Here is a 16680-nt window from a genome sequence, read left to right as displayed (position 1 = left end):
GCGCTTTCACTAACCTACTTCATATATATATATATAGGGCAGAGTATTCTGTTATTGTTCGGTTTTTATCGTGGATAAGAGCCATGATAAGAGCTGGTGGATTCCTGTAAATGTTAAGGAAATGAGCTGACACCAGACCTTCCATATATATATATATATATGGATATATATATATGGATAGGTCTACAACATTTACAGGAATCCAGCAGCTCTTATCATGGCTCTTATCCACGATAAAAACCCGAACAATAACAGAATACTCTGCCCTCTGGACTTGACCCTCGACGCCGAGGCTCGAAGAAATGAATTATTCCTTATTATAGATGCAGTAAACACTGAGCTGTTCCTAGAAGAACCATCAACATGTTGCATGAAAAAAGCCAAATGTAGGACCAGATTTAGAAACATGTAATATAATAATGGACGAAGATTGAATTAGAGGATTTGGGATCGAAGGATCACACGGTTCGGTGCCTTAAAGTGGTAAATACTTTCATTAAATCTGATGTTATAAATGGTTTCTTTTGTCTCAAAATTAAATTATATATCAAGCCTGTGTTTTCTTTCTGGTTCCTGTCCTGATCAAGGTTCATGTCTTTAAACGCAGTTTTCCTAGAATAATTTAACGGTTAATAAAAGATCATCTGTTGACCTCGAAACGCTCAGAGATGAAAGCTGCTTTTTCCCACCGAGCTGCCCTCATCTTCATCCTAAACCAGTTTACACTAATGGGACCCAACAACAACAACACTTCGCCATCAGACAGCCGACACGCTTTTTCATGTATTCACCAAAGACGAAAGAAACAAAACAAACAACATAAAAACATGAACAGAAACAAATCAAATCAAGCGTTTTCCACCGTGTTTCTGGCGCCCGGCGGTTCAGCCCGATGATTCTCATCAACACTAGAACATTTAAAGAACGTTGTTACTCAACTGCTTTGTACTAATAGAGACATGTCTTCACGTCTCTTGCATTGCATGCTGGGATTTCAGAGACTCTCTGAACAGGGCAAAGAGGACTGAGCCCCAAAAACCAACAGTCAGGATTCATATTCTGGATTCCAGTCTCTATTTAAAGATATTGCACGTTTGCATTTACACAGTGAGTCATCCAGAGGTGCAGATCTGCTGACACATGACCCGGTTTCTGCTTTTCCTTGCAGAACAGGACCAGCGGCGCCCTCCAGGGCCCGGAGGAGGTCCAGAGTCCCGTCAGCATGTTCTGTTCTGCTGGAGATTCGTCTCAATAACAGTCATCACGGTACACTGCTGCTTCCGGACAGAAGCATCGCTCTTCCAAAGGTCTGCGACGTTGATGGATGGAAACCAGGGTGACCGGGACGCTAACGACGATTTGCAAACGCCTTCGATTTTAGATAATGACGAGAAGGATCAATAAAACAGTTAGTTTCATTTTAGAGTTCAAGATTTAATCCACTACGTTTCCCTCGAGGGTCGATTTATCATGTAGTGACAATAAGCCAAAAACTGTGTATAAGAAGTTGATGTCGTCATGGTGACGCCATCCCATGGTTTTTGGACTACGGTTCTAAAGACTCAAGTTCAGCAACCAGTGAAAGGAAGTGACCATATTTGTACTGTGGAGGAGCGACGGGTGGATCTGATGAACACAAGCATGCAGAGCAGCACCCTTACTGGATCTGGATCCATGTGGATTCTGGTGTGAAGCTGCTAACAAAGTTAGCTTCATGATTCATGGTCAACTTCACAGCTAAGTGTTAAAGTCATCTTAGTAGCTAACTAGCATTGGTAGCGTGGTAGAGACCTGTCAATCAGCAGGTAAGCCCCGCCCCCTAAAGCATCCCCTGCTTTCTGGTCTGGTGGACTCTAAATGGACCATAATGTACTAAATTAACATCATGCTGGATTGAAGAAGACTTGAAACTAGAGATTGAGACCATAAACTCATGTTTACAATGTTTACTGAGATAAAACATCAAGAGAGAAGTAGGACCATTTTCTCATAGACTTCTATACAACCAGAGAGGAGTCGCCCCCTGGTGGTCAGCAGAGAGAATGCAACTTTAAAGACCTTCATACATCATACGTCTCAAAATAAACTTCACGGGAAGTTAAAGGTTAGGCAACAAAACCACTAAGTTATGTTGAGGATAAGAGTTGGTTGATGTTTACTTGACTGACTAACGACTAAATGTTTTAAACGGTTCCTTTTAGTTTGACACTAACAGCGGCCTCCTTGGTTAAAGTCCTGTGTGTACTTTACTAAGTACTGTACTACTCCACTACGTCACAGAGGGAAGTATAGTACTTTCTACTCCAACATCTTTAGTTACTATTATTAGTTTGAAACACAATTAACAAATAAAATATGACACATTATTCTAGATTTTTCCAAGATTTTCCAAATATTTTCCAAATATTTGAGCTGTTGCAGCCCTGATGAGGGAGCCCTGAAACATGGAGGCTCGGTCCAGAGGACGGGGTTCAGGGGAGACGTGGTCCTGGTAGGGTTCCAGGACCCGTTTCTACGTCAGGGTTCTGAGACGTGAACCTTCCTCCCCGTCAGCTAAACGGCTAAAGAGCGCTAACAATGGTGGCATTCAGAGCAGAAGAGACGGCGATTGTTTCCGTTGAACAGATTTAATGGTGAGCGAGCGTTGTAAGTGAGTCTGGAGGAGAACGCTGCATCATCACATCGTAGAGCAGATTCAACCCCCAAACGCCAGCTGACTGATTTCTTTCACTTCTTCATGAATTCCTCATTACTGAGAGGAACTGAGGGAGTAATCCAGTTAAAACACATATCACTCATATTTCTCTCACATTTTTGGGATAAATACTCATCGTAGTCAGTGAAATGATGGACTTATACAGTATATTTATATATTAAACTGTATTATTGAAGCAAGATGTCTCAACAACTAATGGCCATTCATTCGCTGTGGATAAATTCATGATCCCCAGATGATGAATCACAACTGGTTGACCTTCCTCTGATCTGACACAGACTTCTACCGGACTCAAGAAATGCCAAAAAAGATATTCAGCAGATTGTCATAAAAATGACTGAAGACATTCATTCTCGCCAGAGGATGATCCTTCTGGTGATATTACACATGATTTCAGATTGATTGTCTTGGGCATCCGAAGCCTGAGAAATCAGACCAGCTCTAAAAATAACATTAAATAATAATAACTGGACGATGTTGTGAATCACATTTGGAGGAAAATGTATCTTGTTCTAGTAAAGAGTCCAGAATCCAGGTATCAGAAGAAAATACAAATACCACAAATATGTTGTATATAATATATACAAACATTCCTTCTTTGTTATCATCATTATGATTCATGCAGTAGGGTTATGTTTCTATTAAAAGTCTGTTTGTGTTGATAAAGTTGTTCGTGCGAGAGCGATTAATAAAAATACTGTATGTTATATTCTATTACAGAAAAGAAAAGTGACACTATTCGTTTGTCACCACAAGAGGGCGCCTCCCTCCCCTGCCTTCAAGCTCATCAGGATGCTGCTGCCTTGGAGAAGGACCGGCGACCAGGTCCTCACAGAATCCACTGACTGGTTTAGGTCCTGATACGTATCAGCCCTCCTACCCAGCAGGATTCTGGTTCTGGATTACTGGGGGGTCCCACGGTTCAAACGAAGCCCGGTGAAGCCGCCTTTAGTGTCGGAGCAAAGGCCAAGAGAGAAATACAGTCTGAAAAACTGCAGAACTGATTTCATCGCTTTGAATTCCGTTTCTTTTCAAATCAAATGTATTTGTTGTTTTGCTTTAATGTTTTTATTCTACCTGCTTTTGTTTGCTTACTTTAGATTTTAACCTGTGAAGCCTCTTTATGTTGCCTTTAGGTGTGAAATGTGCTCAAAAAACACCTTCCTGACCACAGACAGGAAGGTGGGGCGCTACTGTATGACTGATCAGAGAGACAGGTCCTACACACACACACACAGCAGACAGACACACAGCAGCAGACAGACACGCAGCAGCAGAATGACTCGGCCCAACGGACCTACGGTGCTGTTGTTGATGACTTTGTGTGTTTTATCAGAGCAACAGGAAAAAGGTTAGTAATGGTTTTAAATATATAACCGTGTTAGATGGAGACTCTAGAGGTGTTTAGTGTAAATACGTCACTGTGTTAGATGGAGACTCTAGAGGTGTTTAGTGTAAATACGTCACTGTGTTAGATGGAGATTCTAGAGGTGTTTAGTGTAAATACATCACCGCGTTAGATAGAGATTCTAGAGGTGTTTCGAGTAAATATGTCACCGTGTTAGATGGAGATTCTAGAGGTGTTTAGTGTAAATACGTCACCGTGTTAGATGGAGACTCTAGAGGTGTTTAGTGTAAATACGTCACCGTGTTAGATAGAGACTCTAGAGGTGTTTAGTCTAAATATATCACCGTGTTAGATAGAGATTCTAGAGGTGTTTAGAGTAAATATGTCACCGTGTTAGATGGAGACTCTAGAGGTGTTTAGTGTAAATACGTCACCGTGTTAGATAGAGACTCTAGAGGTGTTTAGTGTAAATACATCACCGTGTTAGATGGAGATTCTAGAGGTGTTTAGTGTAAATACGTCACCGTGTTAGATGGAGACTCTAGAGGTGTTTAGTGTAAATACATCACCGTGTTAGATAGAGACTCTAGAGGTGTTTAGTGTGAATACGTCACTGTGTTAGATGGAGATTCTAGAGGTGTTTAGTATGAATACGTCACCGTGTTAGATGGAGATTCTAGAGGTGTTTAGTGTAAATACGTCACCGTGTTAGATGGAGACTCTAGAGGTGTTTAGTGTAAATACGTCACCGTGTTAGATAGAGACTTTAGAGGTGTTTAGTGTGAATACGTCACCGTGTTAGATAGAGACTCTAGAGGTGTTTAGTGTGAATACGTCACCGTGTTAGATAGAGACTCTAGAGGTGTTTAGTGTAAATACGTCACCGTGTTAGATAGAGACTCTAGAGGTGTTTAGTGTAAATACGTCACCGTGTTAGATAGAGATTCTAGAGGTGTTTAGTGTAAATAAGTCACCGTGTTAGATGGAGACTCGAGAGGTGTTTAGTGTAAATAAGTCACTGTGTTAGATAGAGATTCTAGAGGTGTTTAGTGTAAATACGTCACCACGTTAGATAGAGACTCTAGAGGTGTTTAGTGTAAATATGTCACTGTGTTAGATGGAGATTCTAGAGGTGTTTAGTGTAAATACGTCACCACGTTAGATAGAGATTCTAGAGGTGTTTAGTGTAAATAAGTCACCGTGTTAGATGGAGACTCGAGAGGTGTTTAGTGTAAATAAGTCACTGTGTTAGATAGAGATTCTAGAGGTGTTTAGTGTAAATACTTCACCGTGTTAGATGGAGACTCTAGAAGTGTTTAGTGTAAATAAGTCACTGTGTTAGATAGAGATTCTAGAGGTGTTTAGTGTAAATACGTCACCGTGTTAGATGGAGACTCTAGAGGTGATGTTCCAGTAAAGAAGGTGTTTCCTGTCCGCTGGTCTGCAGGTACCTTGAAGGTCGTTTATCATAAGGGCAGCATCACTCCCACCAAAGGCTCGTCGGTCAGACTTTCCTGCGACGCCCACTATGACTTCGATGCCTGCGGCCTGCTGCAGGTTCGCTGGTATCGAATCATCAGTGACCTCAACGTTGAGTTGACCGACCCCAGGAAGTACTTCACCACGGTGAATGAGACGGTCTCCCACAATGTGAGACGCAGGCAGGTCGTGACGGAGATTCTGGACCTGACTGAGAAGGATGACGGCGAGTTTCAATGCAAGGCCGAATGTGAGAGCGGAGAGACGGCAATGGGACATTTCATCGGGATAAGCGTCCAAGGTACGTTAGTGGGGATGACGATGACATCATCATCACTGCTCCTTCTGTAACTATGAGCGTTAACTAGACAAACCGTCAGGACTTTCACCCAGGAGACCGCTGTTAGTGTCTCGTCTCAAACTAAAAGGAAACGTTGACATTTAGTCACGTGAGTCCAACCAGCCCTTTTCCTAAAGCTAACTTCCTGTGAAGTTTATTTTGAAAAGCCACTATGACGATTCACACTGACGTTTTGTTCCGTTCTGTTGCAGGTTGAAGAAAGAGACTCGACTTTGCTTCTGTTCACAAATGGATTAAAGTCTGTTTCATAAAAGTCTTCCAATGCGTTGAGTGATTTTATAAAAGCATTGAGACAAACTTCATCTATTTTAAGGGAATATAAATCAATTGAATAAAGATGAAGTTTAACAAAAGATTACATTTCGGTGAAGTCCATGTATAGGGGATGAGGTCTGGGAGGGTCAGAAAACAGGACCTGAACCAGGAGACTGATGTCAGAGTCCACAGACAAAAACAGGCTTGTATAAGTGATCAAATTAATAAAGTTAAAATGTATTTATTTCATTGTTTATTTAACAGGGACAATACATACAACATTGCCACAAATAATTGGAATAGATAACTATCTTCATCTACTTTGCATAATTATAATAGTTATAATAAAATGTAAATTTTTGTTCATCTTCATTTATGTTTTTCATTTTATTTATTTATTTTCTCAGGTCCAATGTCAGGGAATGCTCTGTTGTGTTTAATAAATAAAAAGTAAAAACAAATTATAGTTATAATCAAAGCACATTATTAATAATAATAATAATAAAAGCACAATAGTAGTAGTGATAATAGTAGTGTGTGAGGTTGATAGAGCCTGACAACGGTGTTTTAACAGATGGAAGCGTGTGTTCAGGAAGCAGCAGAGATCCGACGACAGTAAACCACATACGACTTCCTGTCTCCGACCTCCTTCGGTCCAAACCAACGACCTCCATCACTCTCAGCCCCCGACCACGCTCCGCCCACAAACACAAACTCTCTCCATCCGGTTATGACTGGTGTGCTTCGTGGTTGCTATGGTAATGAAGCACGGCACACTTTCTCTTATGTGAAAGCTGAAAAGATAAAACCTTCTGCAGCAGCATCAGCCCAGTGGAACAAACCAAAACCGTGAACTTCCTGCTGACCGGAATCATGACTTCCTGTCTCACCACTGAAATCCTCCAACTCAGTCAGATGTTCAACGTCCACAGAAGAAGAAACGATGAGAGAAGAACAATCAGAGAGCCAGGAAATTATTGGATCTTTCTCATATTTCTTTCTACCTTTTGATTCATTAACTTCAGAATCAGAAAAGGGAAGCAAATATCAAAATCAAAACCATCATTAAGCATAAGCGAATATCTGACATCTACACGCTGGACAGAAACTATTTGAGTGTTCATTAATGAATGAAATAAACTCAACACAAACATGAATCTGTATTTTGAAGTTATTAATCTGTGATAACAGTTCTGTTTTGACTGACACACTCCATTAATAACATAATATAGGATACGCCGTCTCTGCATTGCCTGGTGAGCCAACAGCGCACTCGTGTGGTCAACATGTGTAATGACACACCAGAGAAGCTCAGACATTTAGACTGTTTCATTGTCATGTATAGACTCTAGTCTTCCGTTGGATTATTGCAGGAAATAATCTCCTTTATGATACTTACGCATTTTGTTCAAGAAGATAATCTGCACAAACGAACAGTTTCAGGATTTTTGAATCATCAAATCATCAAAACGTTGGACTATAAACAGTCACATGACCTCACGTCAGCTGACGGAGAAGTTGTTTGCAACCGCTTTCAAATCCACCAGAGACCTATTTACTGCTGTATTTTATATCGTAGAACAAAACGTGGAAATCTCTCCAGCTTCTGTTAAAACACAGAATTTATTTTAGAAATCAAAACAAAAGCAGACCGACTTGGAGACGAGGGAGCGGGAACTCGTTCCTGCAGGACTCGGTATCAGGGCAGTTGAGGGTTACAGGCTGATCAGCTCAATGAGAGCTGTGAAATAGAGTTAAAACGGGTCCCGGACCACAAACACGTCCACTGAGATCCAGGTTGGACCCAGCTCAGAGTCCCAGCTCAGAGTCCCAGCTCAGAGTCCTAGTGCAACACTGTCTTCATCTCCATCTGATGGCGAAGGAGCTGATGACGTCGGTGGATCTCCACTAATCAGCTGATCTCCATCGTGGTCTGAAGGATTCTTCGACAGCAGCACGATGGCCAATGATGCTTAAAGCAGACGTTTGAATGCTTTGTGTGTCTGAGGTCTAGGGGGGCGAGCAGCCCTGTGATTGGCTGGGCTTGGTGAATTTGCTCTGCAGGAAGACCCTGGGGACACAAAGCCCCTCCTTCTTGTTGACCGTCTCTCTGAGGACGTAGTCGTTGGAGACCGACACCAGACCCGTCTCCTCAAACAGCTCGGCCAGGAACTCTGAGAGCAGACGAAGAGACGCTTCACAACGGTTCCACTACCGACAAACAGCTGCATGAGTCATATAATAATCTATACACACAAATCTATCACAAATCTCTCCATCTCAACCCATCCGTCGATCTGTCTCAATGCCACAAAGAAACCTAGAGATGACATCCCAGAAGCCCCCTGACTGACCTTTGGAGAAGAAGTAGGACCTGGTCCCGTCCTGGCGGACGTAGAAGTTCTCCCCCAGCTTGCTGCCGGCTTTGAAGCGGAGCATGGCGTGGTCGTTCAGGCCGTAGTCCCTGAAGAGGACGCGGCCTCCAGGCTTCAGCACCTTAGAGCCACATGTGTTACGTTACAGCATCTGGACCCGCTCAGAGGGGAGGTTACCAGCAGACACATTAAAACGCTCACGTTTCTTTGTACACACTCTAGATGTGTACAACCCTTCGTTCTCACCCTGCTGATGTTCTGCAGAGCCAGCTTCATCTTGTCAGGGTGGATGGCCGACAGGACGAAGATGAGCGTGACGACGTCCACGCTGCCTTCGGGCACGTTGTCCCTCAGGTCGTCTTCAGTCAGGTCACACTGGAAGGCACAGCAGCGCTCCGGGCAGTACAGAGGGTTCTTCTGTCAACGGCAGGCAGAGAAAGTGGTTACATTTCTGTTATTATAATTATTATTACAGTATTGCTTCTATTATTAAACAAGCAGAACCAGTTTTATTTTTTATTATATATTTTTTATTATATATTTTTTTAATATTCCATTTGTATCCAATATTATTATTATCATTATTATTTAATTTAGGTTAATTTATCATTATTATTCCCCTTTTTATTTGTACTATTTTTTTTTTTTATCTTAACTATCTTATACCTTTTGATGTGTGTGTGCATTGTCATTAATTTACTGCTATTATTTACTTAGTTATCAGTTCATAATATTTACTTATTATTTGTAGGTATCAGATGTATATGTATATGTGTAGATGGGATATCCGTTTATTTAGTGTGTGTTGCTCTCTTACATTGTCATTTAAATATAATAAAAGAATAAAAACAGCAGAATGGGTCCTCTGATAGCACACTAGACTGAGTTTTTAATGGAAATGTGTCGCCTATGAAGTCGTGTGTTGATAGAAAAGAGCCAACAAGATGATTCACAGATATTAAATATAGATATAATGTCTGGATGTCTTACTTTGACAAACTCAACAGCTCGCAGTGAGAAGTCGCAGGCGTAGACGAAGATGTTGGGGTCGTCCTCCAGCAGAGGGAAGATGCAGTTTCCGACACCGCAGCCGGCCTCCAGCAACACCAGCTTCTGGGACTCGAACTACCGACACAAAGACATCAGCTCATCACCTGAATCATGATTATAGGAAACACTGATACTCTGAGACTTTAGAAGTGTCTTTAAAAAGGGAAAACTGCTGAGGAATGCATCTTTAGTTAGTGGATCAGCTGTTAATCACATAGTAAGTACAATTATGTGTCGCGTTTGGCTCATTTTATCTTCTAGAAAGCTAAGCAAAGTGTCCTTAAAATTGCACTTTCATGACTGAAGTCTGGCGAGATGTTGTCGGGATGAACCGCGCCGCGTTCTCCACCTCTCTGCCGGGTTCATCGCCTCTCTGCCGGGTTCCTCACCTCTCTGACGGCCCGGAGCTCCTCGAACTCCCTGCTGGTCCAGTGTCGGTCCTTGAAGAAGTTCGTCGTGTTCCTCTTGTAGAACAGGTCCCAGTTCTTCTGGGCCTCCTTCTCCAGCTTCAGCAGTTTGAAGGCGGAAACCAGCGCGGGTTCGCCGCGGAGTCTGCTCGCCTCCTGCGGGGTCAAAACTCCGGGTTCGGAGGACTTAATCTGCCCGAAAACACTCGGAGTCTTTTCGTCCTCTTCCCCCGGTGGACTCGTTTTAACTTCACCGGGGGAACCGTTTTTTGTAGCCGCCATGACGCTTCTAGAAAGGCCTCTTTGTTTCCGGCAGGAACGTTAATTCGCGGGAAACATATATGTTGATTTGGAGATAAATTAGGTTGTAATTAACTTAAAGTTTAGAAGAAGAAACCTGCGCCGAGTTGTTTCTCCAGCTTCGCCGTCCATCTTTGTCCGGTGTCTAAATTGGTCCGTGTAGCATTAACAGTTGGGTTCCGTCTCCTTCCCGATGGTTCCGCTCGTTAATCATCATCACGTAATTATAGATTTTGATGTGTGATTAATTTTTCATCCAAGTTTTATATTTTTTTAATGGGGAAAAAAGCAGAGTCGCGTAACAATAAACTGTATTTTCTGTGTGACGTTTAATCTCCGGAACCCAAAAGCGGAAGGGGCGTGGTCGAGTGACGAAAGGGATGTTTTGCTAACGGGCTAGCCACGTGAAGCTAACTTTTGTCTTAAAACTTGTCTCCTTGATTCTCATCTCCCCCTTGAGGTTTTCCAAGACGCAGCTCGGCTCGTGGCTGTGGGGGAATATTTGTCTTATCAATGTGATTATTGATCACTGAGAAAGCGAGAGCGGCGACCATGAACGGAAGCACGAACCCGCTGCTGGACAAAGAGGAGCACGTCCTGAAGCTCGGGGAAACCTTCGAGAAGAGGCCGAAGTCCTCCTTCCACACCATCAGATGTGAGATGATGCTCTGCAGAGTGTGATGAGATCTCCTGACACCAACTGTGTCGCCAATTAAGTCATTTGAATAGAAAATGTCGTTGCACGCGCTGCTTCATTACGTCATCCGTTGAAATAAGTTGTCTATTCATTTTTAGAAACCTCGAGGTATTGATTGGGATTCAGCCCAGTGTTGTTGTCTGAATATGTATTTACATTAATACAAGGAAGGAGAAGAAACACAAACGTAGTTTCCTGTTATTATTATTATTATTATTATTATTATTATTATTACAGTACTTCCTGTTGGATGCTGCTGATATTCTGGTCTTCCATCAAAGATGCATCAGATGTAATAAACCTTGGTGCTGACAGTTAATTATCAAGACAGATTTTTTTTTTAGGTATTTTAGACAAAGTAATGCTGTTACATAGGTGTAAAATGGTCATTAAGACATAATGAATATTGGCTGCTTCACCACGATCACATGGTTATCGACATTTTATTTTCAAATGTCGATATCAGCCTTCCAGCCTCGTTATCGTCTGTATTTGATCCAGGTTTACTGCCGCTCATCAATCAATGTTTTTACTCGACAGATGACTTTAAACCGGCGTCCATCGATACGAGCTGCGAGGGAGAGCTGCAGGTGGGGAAGGGAGACGAGGTCACCATCACGTTACCCCACATCCCGGTGAGACGCCGCCTCCTCACTCACCGCTTCATTACTGCCACACAGCATTATTCTGTGTTTCCGAGTGAAACTGTTGCTTTTTGACGACCAACATCCGGGTGTGTTGTCGTTCCAGGGCTCCACGCCGCCCATGACGGTGTTCAAAGGAAACAAGCGGCCGTACCAGAAGGACTGCGTGCTCATCATCAACCACGACACCGGGGAGTTCGTCCTGGAGAAGCTGAGCAGCAGCATCCAAGTGAAGAAAACCAGGTCTGAGACTCTCTGTCTCACCCTCCGTCCTCAGGGGAAAACATTTGATTGATCACAACGCAGTTAAACAGGGTTGGTACGGGTGCTGGAAATCCTTGAAAACACTTGAATTTTTAGTGTGGTGTTTTCAAGGTTTGAAAAGTGCTTGGATTTGGCATAAAGTGCTTGAAAGGGCTTGAAGGAACCCTGAGTTAAAACACAGTTTCTCCACCAACCTGTGCGATTGTCTTTGGATCCACCTGCTGGTCGTTGCTATGACAACAATCACCCCCACATAGAGGACTGATGGCAGCTACATGGTTTTGTGTGATGGTTTCAGGGCGGAGGGCAGCAGTAAGATCCAGGCCCGGATCGAGCAGCAGTCGGTCCGGTCCAGCCAGCCCAGCACTCAGCAGTTCCGGGCCCCAACGAAGCCCGGGGCCGGGGTCAAGACCTCCCCGTCCCCCTCTAAGGATAACCCCTCCCCGGAGCCCCAGCTGGATGACATCAAGAGAGGTAAGAAGGGCGAGACATTTCATATTATTATTGTTATGCATCATCTGCTACAGAGGGAGAGTTAAAGTAAAAAAATAAGTGTGTGAGTGATGAATATTAATGAGGTGGGCGGGGCTGTGCTCAGAGCTGCGGGCGGAGGTGGAGGTGATCGAGCAGATGAGCAGCAGCAGCTCCTCTGACTCCGGCAGCGCGTCGGGCAGCGGCGACGACAGCAGCAGCGAGGGCGAGCACGACGCCCCCCGGCCGCTCAGCCAGACCTCCCCCACCCGCCAGCCCACCGCCAACGGGGGCGGCGGCGGCGAGCGGCAGCAGGGCAGCAACCAGCTCATGAACACACTCCGTGAGTATCACTGCAGTTTGTTATTTTATAATAAACGTGTTTGAAATTAGGTTTTACACCAAGCCGTCACTTTCATTCCATCTTTATTCTGAAGGTTTTGTTCATATATCATCATTTATATAACATTTTATTCATAAAAACGGGGTGAAACAAAGAGATATCCAACATTCCCTCTGGAGAAACCTCCGACTCTTATATGTCAACAACAGTTTGAAGCTGGTTTTATGTAATTTAGTACATAATTCATTTAATTGATGACACTGGCAACGTTTCCTGGTGAAATCTTTTAAATTGTTTTTAAATTGTATTTATAGTGCAATACAAGTGACAACAAATAGTGCAATAGACTAATTCATAGATGACATTCACAAACATGGAAACTAACAAACGGATGAAGACAAAAACAACAGCACCCAACAAAAAAATAATAATAAATACATCACCAGGAAACTTCACCAGTTGAGGCGTTCTGAACTAGATTAATGATGTATTCATTTACATAAAACCAGCTTCAAGTTGTTGTTGTTGTTGACATATAATTGAAGGTTTTTCCTGCTGATATCTGATCTATTAGTGAAATATTGATCATGTGGTTTTCAGCGTGCGAGTCTGTCTGATTGTTATTAATGTGTGTGTCGAAAGGAAACGACCTTCAGCTGAGCGAGTCGGGCAGCGACAGTGATGACGACTGAACTCTGAGCTCAGCTGGTCTCTCTCTCTCTCTCTCTCTCTCTCTCTCTCTCTCTCTCTCTCTCTCTCTCTCTCTCTCTCCCCCTCTTTGGCCAGCCTGGAACTTGAAGAGTGTATTTTTTATTAGATGTATATTTTGTTTTGTATAGCAAGACTTTAGAAACATAAACTTTTACTTGAGAGGTTTTGAGGATTATATACGAGAGTACACACATATATAATATATATATGTATATGTATATGTGTGTGTGTGTACTTAGAGCAGCTAGTTTTATCTCCTTGTATCATGTGTGTCCAGACGAGGAAACGTCACCCGGTCTGATTGTTTATCGGAGGAGCTTCTCCACGTCGTTTTTAACCAGTTCACTATGAATCAAACAGAATTACACACATGACAATAATGTAAACACACTTCCAGTCGAGTGTTGAGATCAGCGAGGAGCATCAGCTGATTTTAGTTGTTAGTTGTTCTCGTCTTGTTCTGTAAACCAGGAGTGACAGTGAAGCGCAGGCTGATCAAAAAAATATATATATTTGGGTAATTACAAAATGTCTCCATGAATGAAAACAGCTGAAACTCTTAATTATACAGGATCAAGTTTCTCAAAACAAATCAGTCGTGTCAAACAGAGAAAATCGTATTTTTTAACCCCACGTTTTCAAGTATTACATATAATTATAATAATTATAGGACCCTTTCATGCCTTATTACAACTCAAACAATGGTGAATGTGACGCTTTCTAAAAAAAATAAAAATAAAAAAAAAGCCAAAGAGTTAACTGCCCTTCATCACCTGCAAAGAGCAGGAAGGTTCAGTGTTGGCGTCTCAATGGATTCAGGTTCTGGTTGTTGTTGTAGTGACGTCTGTTACCTGCAGGGGATGCTAGAGACTCATTCTGTGTTGTGTTTCAAATGTAATTCCAGTGTTAAGAGATATTTCCTCTCTGTTTCTATGCCTCTTGGCATCTGCTGCATACTCAATACATAGAATTTACAGAGCGGCTAAGCCCCGCCCCTTCCTGTCCCACCACGGGACCTTTTTCAGAATAAATCATTCAACGCAGACACAAATAATGTTTTGATCCCGTTTGAATGAAACACTGAATGTCAGATATTCAGTTCGGAGAATGTTGCTGAAACGATGTGCTTTCATGGAAGATGTGAGTGTTGTTGTGTCATCGCTGTGTGATGTCATCGCTGTGTTTCTGGAGGATGAAGACGGGGTGATATGTGGACCGAACTACAGCTGCATATCCTTCCACGTGTCATTTGTTGTTTTTGGTTCTTTCTTTCTCATAGTTTGTGTGAAACATGTTTGTACAAAGTTGAAGTGTATTAAAAGATGTATTTAAATGGCAGTGTTCGGTCTTTATTGTGAGATAAATAAATGAATGTATGTTTTGTTATTGCGTGCCGATAACGGACCATGTGTTCATCACTCACCTCCAGTCTGGAAGAAAATGTTGTTTTTCTCTCGTTTCTCCGGAGAACCGAGAATCAGAGAACAGAGAAAAGTCTTAACGGAGGCCACGTTCAGGAAAACATCCATTTTCAAACTCACATTTAGCTTCAGTATAATAAAGTCTAATTCATCCACGTTTGTTCACTATTACACAAACATCTTCACTAAAACATCACTGATTCAGCTACACATGTGGTATATGTACGAAGCTACAGAGCTAACAGTGCTGATAGAGCTAACAGTGCTGACGGAGCTAACAGTGCTGACAGAGCTAACAGTGCTGACGGAGCTAACAGTGCTGACAGAGCTAACAGTGTCGATAGAGCTAACAGTGCTGACGGAGCTAACAGTGCTGATAGAGGTAACAGTGCTGACAGAGCTAACAGTGCTGATAGAGCTAACAGTGCTGATAGGGCTAACAGTGCTGACGGAGCTAACAGTGCTGACGGAGCTAACAGTGCTGATAGAGGTAACAGTGCTGACAGAGCTAACAGTGCTGATAGAGCTAACAGTGCTGACGGAGCTAACAGTGCTGACAGAGCTAACAGTGCTGACGGAGCTAACAGTGCTGATAGAGGTAACAGTGCTGATGGAGCTAACAGTGCTGATAGAGCTAACAGTGCTGATAGAGCTTACAGTGCTGACGGCGCTAACAGTGCTGATAGAGGTAACAGTGCTGACAGAGCTAACAGTACCGATAGAGCTGACGGAGCTAACCGTGCTGATAGAGCTAACAGTGCTGACGGAGCTAACAGTGCTGACAGAGCTAACAGTGCTGACGGAGCTAACAGTGCTGATAGAGGTAACAGTGCTGATGGAGCTAACAGTGCTGATAGAGCTTACAGTGCTGACGGAGCTAACAGTGCTGACGGCGCTAACAGTGCTGATAGAGGTAACAGTGCTGACAGAGCTAACAGTACCGATAGAGCTGACGGAGCTAACCGTGCTGATAGAGCTAACAGTGCTAGCAGTGCTTGGTGGGTGCTACGTTTCCATGGTGGTGCTGTCGGTCGGGAAGCCGTCATCAGCTGTGTGAGAGCGCAGAGTGGCAGCCATTGGCTGGTCATCGGGGCACCCTCACATGCACTAACATGCACTATAGCTTAAGATTGCAAATAGTTGTCTCATATTAATGGTCTAAATGTGTCAAATACCACTCGTCAGAGGTGTTTCTGTAGGTTGTGAGCAGTGATTTACATCATTATTATCACATTATTACTGTGAGTCTCAAAGGTCAAAACAGTATTTAACAAGACAGAAGCAGTGACGTTGGCAGAAATAAACATTATTAGTTTGCAAATTTTTGTTTCCTTGTTTTTCATTGTCAATCGTCAGTTGTCCTGCTTCCTTCAGGGATTTGAACCAGCAACCTTCGGCTCTTTGTCTCCTACGAATATTAATAGTTTTGAACACTGAGGAAAGTAAAGACAGCAGTCGGGAATGAACTTCGGTAAACGATTATATTGCTGAACTTAAATAATTATCATCAAGTGAAACATATGCTGAGATGAACACCTTCAGTTTGACACGAACCACAACAACCTGGACACGAGCACATTACAAGTCAGTAAGTTTTCCCTGCGATGGCGCAACAACTGAGTCACATTTCTCTTCAAACAGTTAACACAAAGTACACAACAAATACATAAATAGCTTTTTTGTTTCCCTTTAAAATCATTTATAAACGCAACTATGTTCATGATTCTGGCTCTTGCTACCACGTGTCTTCTGACCGATATATAAATTAACAACATCAACAACAAAATATTAATAATAATAATTAGAAACAATAACAATATAAAAGCTGTCTGTCTTTC

General features: G+C 42.6%; 3 protein-coding genes across 3 annotated transcripts; 2 read left to right on the top strand and 1 right to left on the bottom strand.

Moving 5' to 3' along the window:
* Positions 1-3934: 3934 nt before the first annotated feature.
* Positions 3935-6160, top strand: LOC311024026 (uncharacterized protein). Its single transcript, XM_084026210.1, has 3 exons — positions 3935-4067; positions 5512-5844; positions 6096-6160. The coding sequence occupies exons 1-3, from the start codon at positions 3995-3997 to the stop codon at positions 6098-6100; spliced, it is 411 nt and encodes a 136-aa protein (XP_083882336.1). The 5' UTR covers positions 3935-3994; the 3' UTR covers positions 6101-6160.
* Positions 6161-6287: 127 nt separating this feature from the next.
* mettl6 (methyltransferase 6, methylcytidine) lies at positions 6288-10467 on the bottom strand. Its single transcript, XM_084026209.1, has 5 exons — positions 9974-10467; positions 9525-9659; positions 8781-8951; positions 8514-8655; positions 6288-8333 (listed from the first exon to the last, which is right to left on the bottom strand). Exons 1-5 carry the CDS (start codon positions 10271-10273, stop codon positions 8170-8172), a joined length of 912 nt encoding a protein of 303 aa, XP_083882335.1. The 5' UTR covers positions 10274-10467; the 3' UTR covers positions 6288-8169.
* A 188-nt stretch (positions 10468-10655) lies between these two features.
* eaf1 (ELL associated factor 1) lies at positions 10656-14759 on the top strand. The gene is made up of 6 exons (XM_084026742.1): positions 10656-10946; positions 11529-11623; positions 11739-11875; positions 12195-12370; positions 12495-12710; positions 13353-14759. The coding sequence occupies exons 1-6, from the start codon at positions 10844-10846 to the stop codon at positions 13400-13402; spliced, it is 777 nt and encodes a 258-aa protein (XP_083882868.1). The 5' UTR covers positions 10656-10843; the 3' UTR covers positions 13403-14759.
* The last annotated feature ends 1921 nt before the right edge of the window (positions 14760-16680 follow it).

This window comes from Eutrigla gurnardus, assembly GCF_963514095.1.
Source record: "Eutrigla gurnardus genome assembly, chromosome: 14".
In the NCBI taxonomy this organism is placed as follows: Eukaryota; Metazoa; Chordata; class Actinopteri; order Perciformes; family Triglidae; genus Eutrigla; species Eutrigla gurnardus.
This window is presented reverse-complemented; position numbering and strand designations above follow the sequence as displayed.